Below are 8,861 nucleotides of genomic sequence, written 5' to 3' on the forward strand. Positions count from 1 at the left end.
TCATCACATCTGTATACAGCGACTGGATATCAACACGCACCCTGTCTGAGGCTGGTAGAGACAAAAGTCTTTATGAAGGCTACAGGATGTCAAATTTACATTTTTGGGAAGGAAGAAACCTCAGAATAAAACGATTTTAAATAAAAAACCTCCCTGATTTTCCACAGTTCCAGGGCCCAGCGGACCTCTTCCTCTGCCCACTGCAGCAGCAAACTGAGCCAGCTGCTCTGAGCTCCGCAGGACGTACAACCAATCACCATCAGCACAGCAACAACCCACTTACACTCCTGCAGACATCCACCCCGCTCACCTTGAATGCAACAGTGAGGTTATTCAAGGATGCAGCCAGAGAGAAAACCATGATCAGCACGACTCATACAGCATCATTATGCTTTTACTATGGTTACATTCCAGGTGGGGTTTTTAATGCAGGACCTTTACTGTGTTACTGCTGCAGGCCTTTATGAGCGGAGAGTAAAATACTGCATGTTCAATATCCTAACATAGGAGACGTCAGCTGGTACAGGTAGCAAAGTATTCTTATTTTAATGGGAACAAACTATTTTGACTGACTGTTCCTGCCATCTCCATGACTCTGTTGCTTTGGATTTAATCTGCATCAGGTATAAACATCCTCAGGTTTTGAGTAAAGACAACTGTGACCTCAAACACTCCTTTCAGTCTTTGACACGACAGAATCCTGATGCTCGGTGATAAACCGTTACTGTCCTACTGCTAACGTATGGAGTCAGGAATCATGAGTGGATGAAGAGTTTCCACACTGGAAAAAAATACTAAGAAGTGGAGCTTCTCTTTCTCAGAGTGTTGCAGGGGTGTGTGGAGCTCTTACAGCAGTTGAGGGGGACATTGTAAAGATGTTTAACACTATACAAAGGAAGGATCCACACAAGGTTTACCATCATAAAGATGTGTGGGATATTTTCTGATTCCGTTTAAGAGCCTCCGAGATGTTTTCCAGACAGAGGAGAACCATCAGAACTGAACTGACCCAATAACTCAGGACAACTGAAGACCATCAGCTCTTCTGTAACATCTCAGGAGTGTTCTGAGCAACCGAGCAGAGAAATGAACTAACCTGTCAGTTTAAACACGTTTTAGTTATTTAAACTTATTTTATGTGGCTTTATTCTAATAAAAATAAATGGCTTCATTATCTAATCCAAAGAGGATTTGATCTATGTTAAAGTGTAATAAATACACAATAATTGGCAAATGTTCATAACAAGTTAATAACCTGTAACACTAAAAGTCAAAATGGTCAGTTTACACTGTAAAAAAAATTAAGGCTTCTTAAATCAGCGTCCCTAAAATTGAGTTAAAAAGGATAAGAATGAGAGAAAAGACTCAGGCTCCAGATCAAACCTCATTCGTCAAACAGGAAGTGTTACAACAAATGAATGTCCAGGAAAATGTCCAGGTCCCAGCTTGGTACAGCAAATTTTTTATTATATAAAGACAAAGGCTGCGCATCAAAATGAAAAAGACTGTTGGGAGGAACAGAAAAGGTTTTAAAATACAAATCTTTGCCCCCCCCACCTTTTATCTATCAATAACAAAATTGAATGATATGAAGAGACGGAGGGTGACGGAGAGACAGGACCTAAATGTCTAAGGGTGAAAACACTGGTCCACATGGAGAGACCTCGTTACTTATCTCCTCCTCCTGTCGCTCCTCTCATCTCGGTTCCTGTCTCTGTTCTCTTTATCCCTCTCTTCTTTTCTCTCTCTCTTCTCAGTCTCCCTGGCTGGCTCCCTTTCTGCCTGCCTGCCTTCCATATCCTTTTTCCTTCTCTCCTCCTGGTGCTCTCTTTCTTCTGAGCGTTTGTCTCGCCTGCTCCCTCGAGCGCCCTCACGTGCGTGCTCCTCTGCCTCAGGTGCGCGCTCGCGCCGCCGCTCCGGCTCGCGAGCGTGGCCTCTCCTGTCGCTCCTCCCATGCTGCTCTTCATCGCTGTCTGTCTCAGCAGCTTTCTGCTGCCGGCTTCTCTTCTTATCTGAAGGTTTCTCCTTCCTCGTCTTCGGCTTCTCTTTCTTCTTCTTTTTCTCCTCACTTCGTTCTTTTCTGTTTTTTCTCTTGCTGCGTCTGGTGTCTGAGTCTGGAAGACAAGGGAAAAGTCAGCACAGGTGTTTAGTGATGCACCACTGAGCTCCCACGTCTGTGTGTGTGTGTGTGTGTGTGTGTGTGTGTGTGTGTGTGGCAGATTAAAACGCTCTGATTCTACAAAATCAAGCTGATTCCCTCGTTGTACCTGAGCTGCTGCTGCTGCTGCTGGAGGAGTCTGAATCTGACTCACTGGAGGAGTCTGAGGAGGTCGAGTCATCGGATGAGCTGGAGGATGATGAGGATGATGAGGAGGAGTCAGAAGATTCCACCTCCTGGTTCTGAGTCATGATCATCTTTGGAGCGTTCTTCAGATGCTCCCTTAACTCATCCCTGAAAGAGAATTTACGATTAGCGATACCTCAGGAAGGTGAAAGGTCATGAGGTAAAGATCTTCTCATCTGTCCTGCTGAAGCTCATGAACTCATTTTAAAATGCTTTCTCAACACAATCATAAATATAAACAACTTTCTGCCTGACAACATGATTACAAGACGAAAAGTTGGGCAAAAGATTAGTGATGTTGGACACAACAGCAGCAAAGTGCCACTTACGTCAGTCCTCCCAGTCCAATAGAGGTGAAGAAGTTAATGGAAAAGCGGGTGTTTCTGGGATTGTCCCGAGGAAAAAGCCCTTCAAAGAATGGTTGTAGAGTCCTGAAACACACACAAACGTAAATATTGTATAAACACAGATTGTGGCGACTGAATATGTTGGTGCTGGTCTTTCTTCAGTTGGTTACAGCCCATCGGCACCATTTGTTGATGGCGTTGGTTTTCATGTTCACATTTTAATCATCATCTTTCATCTAAATGAGATTCTAATTTACACTCAAAAATAGAAACACGTTCTTGTGTAAAATGATTCGATTTAGTCCGGCAGTGACTTCGCTTTCACAAATTGGATGGGATTTAGAAAATTCCACAGCATACATTCCTGCTCTGGCAGAGGTCACAGACCTCCCTGTCTCCACTCACTTGGCCCATTAACTGTGTTTGCAGCAGAGTGCAGGTTCACACTCAGGAACAAATTAAAAGTGCCAGAAGGATTCATCTTTATCAGGCAAAGACGGAATGTGAAAGGATGGCAAATGTTTACAAGGACCACCAGTAAGAGCTTTGACAGGTAAGTCTGTTTTGGTTTGTATCTTCATAGTTTAATAATAGCAATTCTAGTTTTGAGAATATCTTTCACTTTGCCAATATTTAAAAGTGCAGAAGAAGACAATCTTAGTAACATGAGTCTGTGTGTATTCATACACATCTTTGAGCCTCTGGTTGAGTCTGGGGAGGCCCATGTAAGAACAGAGTTCCTGGAAAAGGATCTTTACAAAAATCCTGCTGGATGATGTTGTGGTCTCCTCACTCATCCTGATGCACTCCAACACCTGGTTGAGAAATGTTCCAGTAGACAAGAAGAAGAACAGGGATTAGACAACTGAGACACCCTGTGTATCAAACTGAAGTTTAATCAAACTGGAAAGATTCCATTCTTACACTCCAGGGCACAGAGTCTGTGTACAGTAGGTGAGCAAACAGCCGTGCCACATTCCTGAGTTTGTTGGTCTCCAGTCTGTGAATTGTTTCGTACTGCTCTGCAAATATGGCCTCAAAACTCTCCATATACTCCTTCTTCAGCAGACAGAACCTCTAAATACACAAAAAGATATAATGAGGAATCATTTTTACACGGACGGTAATAAAAACCTCTATCCACACACCCTACACAAATATCAACATGCAAACATCATCAGGTCTCACCAAACAGATATTTTCCAACCCCATCATGACAAGAAGACACCTCAGTATAGAACATATCACTGGTGTTTGCTGCCACCTGGTGGACCCGCTTAGAGATGCTGCCTGTTTAACACTGGTGAGCTGCTTTGGCTACAAAACAGCTTTGTCAGCTCTGTCCACAAGGCTGGTGGCTGGATGGTCGTACCTTGAACCAGTCCTGTTTGGACTCCACCAAATGAGGCACATGTGCCACTGTAGCAATATATTTAGATTTTTATTTGGATTTTTTACTGCGACATGGAGCCCTCCATTGTTGCCTAGGGTTACCGGTGCATTTACATATGAGCAGTAGCTATAGTTGATTGGTATGGTCCATTTATTCTTTTAGTTTGCTCAGGTTCTATCGGGAGTTTTACAGTTTTGTGTGTGTGTGTGTGTGTGTTACCCCCGCTAGTAGACCAAAGAACTTCTCATAGGTCCTTTGCTGAGCACAGCAGTCCAGGATCATGTTACACAGTTCTTTCTGTTCAAAAAACACACACAGCACAATATATTAATACAGGCAACACATCACAGTTGAAAGGTGAAAAATACCAGTCAAGAGGGAAGCAATGTATAAGATTCTATACATTATACAGTTGCTAAATCCAGAGCTGCGTGCTGAGTTATGACCTGGGTGCTACCTTGAAATACCTTACTGTGGAATAGGAATAATAAAATAATAAGTCCAGACTCAACATTATGGTGATAGTCCCAACACATTTACCGATCTTGCAAAGTTCTAAGGAATCCCCTCGAAAACCTGACACAGGTGGACAAACTCCATCGGCTCAAGATCATGTAACAAACTGGTTATTTCAGAACTTTTAGTTAAACACGATTAAATATTTGGATTTATTTACTCATCTGCCACTGATTCACTGAGAAGAGAGGAGACAAAGATAACTTCATATTTATTCCACTGAAGCCATATGACACATGCTGTGCTCAGTGCTGTGTGTGTGTGTGTGTGTGTGTGTGTGTGTGTGTGTAGACTCACTGTTTGGCTCTCAGGAAAGTCCATCTTGATCAGTTTGTGAGCACACTCTTCAAAGTCCAAACTACAAAGCAATAGAATTCATTTTATAAATAAAAATGAAAAAAATAAAATAAATAAAGCCAGTTGGTTCACACAACACGCTGTGTTTCTGTCAAAAGACACCAGTTTTTAGTGTATCAAATGTTAAAGAATCGACACCAAACATATGTGAACGTGCTCTCAAAGAACTTTAAATATAAATAAAACGTGCAACAGGTTAGGGTTTTAAATAAACCGATGATGACTCTAAAACACGTGTGTTTTCGTGTGTGTCCTTGTACCTGGACTGTATAGCGAGATAGATGGTTCTTCTGAATGCAACCAGGTTTACTTCTGTCTGGTCAAAGATGGTAACCTTCTCACCATCTTGGGTGAAAAGAGGGAGAAGAAAGTCAAGACCAGGTTAATGCAGAATTCCATTATATTGCTGTTCACGAAGTTTGGAATGACTTCTAATTCAAATCTATTTGAAGGTGTGTGTCGATTGCAATGGTTATTCCTTACGCCCGCCTTACCTTCTCCCTCTTCCTCATTCTTGTCTTCATCCTCTTCATCATCATCGCTGCCATCATCATCCCCTCCTGAATCGCTGCTGCCCTCATCCAAGATCTCTGTTAGGAGGTGACGGGGAATTGGTCAGAGAGTAAAAACGGATGATTTGACAGCAGGTGTTATGTAGTTAAGCTTATTCTCACCTCTTTTAATCGTTTTGTATTTCTCCTCATTTTCCAGGAAGTCTGGGTCCAGCTTAAACACATCTGTTAAAGACACACAAACAAACAAACACTTAGATCCACTTGAACATGAATGTGTGCTGCTGATCCAGGTGATCCACTGGCTTTAATGCTTACTGAGGATGTCCTCTGTGTTGTACTCATCCTCCAGTGGTAGCATATGGGTGAACTGATCTTCTTCGTCCACAAGGTCCAGACCATCTGGGATTACAGGATGATCTTTGAAACCGTCCTTTCTGATGGCAAACATGACCTCAATCATGTATTGGACCCTCTTATCGATAGCCGACTCATGGAGGACATTTCTGAGACGCTCAAATATTGCTGAAAGAGACAGGCAGAGCGAAGGCACTCAGTTTAATAAAGTCATTTTCCTAATGTTTAGCCATCAGAGAATGATAACTTCAGGTCACCATTAATGCCTCGTGGGGACACCTCAGTGAGTTTGAGTCCACACTCCTTCAGGAAGGAGATGGAAACCTCCACGCTGTCATCCGTGGGACGCTCCAGCAGCAGAGTGAGCATCTCCAGACACAATATCTCATGGGCCTGTGGATGAGAGGCATCAGAGTTTTCCACAAATGAACATCAACACACAAACAGACTCCTCCCTGTTCAAGTGAGGAAACAGGACGTACCACGTTCTGGTTGATGAGATGTGCCACAAACTTCGAGGCTGTGAGACACTGTTGCTGAAGTACGAAAACAGACGGGTTTTTAAAGCACTTAATTAGGCTGCGTTCATTTTAAAAACAAACAAACATACGTGTGTTAAATAAACTGAATTCTGCGGACGTGCAGGCGGTACCTTGAGGTTTCGGCGGTAGCTCTTCCTGAACGTGAGGATGAGACGCTTGAGGATCAGCTCTCCAATCTGAGGGAATTTGGAGTTGATGATGGAAACAACGGCTGCATAAACGTGAGTGAAGATGGGCGACGCTGCCTGAGCCTGCAACACCGAACGGGCCAGCAGACCCCTGAGGGACAAAGAAATGGTCAGGTAAGACAGAAGCAGGGAGGTTCTTTGGTTTGTCAATGCAGGACAGACAGCAATAAATATCTCTGGTCACTAAGACCACAAATAATAAATACAAAGAGTTTGTGTTACTAATCACCTCCCCCTGACGATGTTCTCCTGCAGCAGCTCCTGGATGATGTTGACAATATTTGACACGTTGACCTTGTTGATGAGACCGTTAATGGACTTTTTGAGCGCCTCCCAGCTCATCCTCTGATAGGCCAGGCTGCAGTTGGTAAAAAGCACTTCATTATATATCTTGCTTAAGACATTTCCTACTTCTATTTAATGTCAGATCACAGCAGAGGACCAGTTAAAACCCAACTTACCTGCTCTTGTCAGTGATTTGCTGCTGCATCAGACGGAGCTTTGCAGGTGGGATATAAGCGCCCCCAGTCCTTGTTAAAACTGGGTCAACATCCTCCTTTTTCTTTTTGACTGGAGGCTTATCAGCTGCCTCCCTATCTGCTGGAGGGGAGGCTGAGCGGCCGCGCCTCCTCACATCCCTGTCCCAATTGTTCCACTGGTCAAAATTTGAACCCCGATTGCCATAGTGATCGCCATAGCGATCCCTGAGCAGAGACAGAGGGCACAGCAAGCAGAATACATTTACCTGATACTTCACAAAAACATGAATGAATGTAAACGGGTGTTTTGGACCGTTACCGGGGATAGTGTCCTCTCCTGTCATAGTCCCTCTCTCTGGATCTGTCCCGTCTTCTGTACCTAGATCTGTCCCTGGATCCAGATCTGCTTCTCTCTCTGGACCGGGATCTATCTTTTTCTCTGGATCTGGATCTGCTTTTCTCACTGGATATCGACCCATCTCGTTCTCTAGATTTGGACCTGGATCTCGATCTCTGTGTGACAAAAGAGACTCTTAATATTGCAAATGTGAGCACAAAGATCTGGATCATAACAATAACATGGTCAATGCTGTGACCATACTTGATAAGTGAGTGAGAATGTCTGGTAAGTCATGTACGGGCGTCACCTATTTAACATGTTCTATCTTGCAAAAGAGCCACCGTATATTTCTAAAAACATCCACCTGGCATCATTCAACTGTGCTGACATTATTGTTTTAAATTGTAAAATTGTCTTTGAAACCTATTAATGATTTCTCTCATTTTTCTTAACATGGAAGCAATTGTCAGCGCGATACAAAGGTGAACGCTTACTCTGATTTGTGCCACACTGCTCCTTATCTTCCTCTGGGTTCCATTTTGCTGGCCATCATCATCTTCATCATCATCGTCACTGCTGTTACTGCTGCTGTGCTCTGAGCTGCTGGATGCAGACCCCCTGGAGGTCGGCTTGTCTGCAGGACTGTGGGGAGGAGATTCTCCCTCTTTCTCTTTGGGGCTTCTCTCAACCACATCGGCCTGTTGGGGAACCTCTGCTGCTGGAATAGTTTTGTCTTCTGATGATCCTAAAGCCAAAGACAAAGAGCAGTATCGAACATTAAAACCGCATAAAGACCCTAAAATTCGTGGCAACAGCGCTCAAAACTCACCGCGGCTCTCTCTCTGTACAGGACTGGAACTATGGTTTCTACCCGGAGAGTCCATACCTGAAAAACGATTACTTTTAGGATTAAAATAAAGCAACATACTTACTCTTCATAAAGAGAGTCAAGACTGCATTTGGCCAACAAAAAGAAAACATACATCCCTCTAAAGGCGGAAGTGAAAGATTTTTTTTTTAAAAGAATAGCTAGGTGTCAAGGAACGTTGAAAACGAGTCGATTTATGCACCAGCGATTATGGTTAGTTAATTTACTCGTGTAAATTAAGTCAAAAGACAAAACCTAACAAAAGTAATGAAAGAAAACACCGTTGAATAAATAACCTTAACACCATGTGTGTTTTGAAGTGCGCTATATTTAGCTAGCCTGCTAACTAGATCAAGTCCGACCTATGTAGCTCTTTAATCGGCTCCATGCGAAATTTTAAAAATAAATCCGAATTTTTCTGGTCTCCACCGTAGCGGGAAAAATACATGAATTTCTTGTTTAGCTTTTTGACCGAATTTAACTTACCGGTCAGATTTCCGTGCCACTAATTATTGTCAAGGCGGAAAACGTCCCTCAATATACAGAAACACTTCCGGGTCATAGACACCGTCGGGATTTCAGAATAAAAGTCTCTGTTCTGTTAGTAATTCTTTTTTA

General features: G+C 43.0%; 1 protein-coding gene across 1 annotated transcript; it reads right to left on the reverse strand.

Annotated features, from left to right (window-relative positions):
* Nucleotides 1-1,433: 1,433 nt before the first annotated feature.
* Nucleotides 1,434-8,820, reverse strand: cwc22 (CWC22 spliceosome associated protein homolog). Its single transcript, XM_011607185.2, has 20 exons — nucleotides 8,730-8,820; nucleotides 8,205-8,261; nucleotides 7,870-8,120; nucleotides 7,355-7,548; nucleotides 7,018-7,260; nucleotides 6,786-6,914; nucleotides 6,479-6,647; nucleotides 6,309-6,362; nucleotides 6,084-6,219; nucleotides 5,788-5,994; nucleotides 5,632-5,694; nucleotides 5,452-5,547; nucleotides 5,218-5,302; nucleotides 4,898-4,958; nucleotides 4,304-4,381; nucleotides 3,616-3,768; nucleotides 3,379-3,506; nucleotides 2,674-2,775; nucleotides 2,268-2,452; nucleotides 1,434-2,114 (listed from the first exon to the last, which is right to left on the reverse strand). The coding sequence occupies exons 2-20, from the start codon at nucleotides 8,257-8,259 to the stop codon at nucleotides 1,672-1,674; spliced, it is 2,832 nt and encodes a 943-aa protein (XP_011605487.2). The 5' UTR covers nucleotides 8,260-8,261; nucleotides 8,730-8,820; the 3' UTR covers nucleotides 1,434-1,671.
* Nucleotides 8,821-8,861: the final 41 nt, after the last annotated feature.

The sequence above is a fragment of the Takifugu rubripes genome, chromosome 1, assembly GCF_901000725.2.
Source record: "Takifugu rubripes chromosome 1, fTakRub1.2, whole genome shotgun sequence".
Classification (NCBI taxonomy): domain Eukaryota; kingdom Metazoa; phylum Chordata; class Actinopteri; order Tetraodontiformes; family Tetraodontidae; genus Takifugu; species Takifugu rubripes.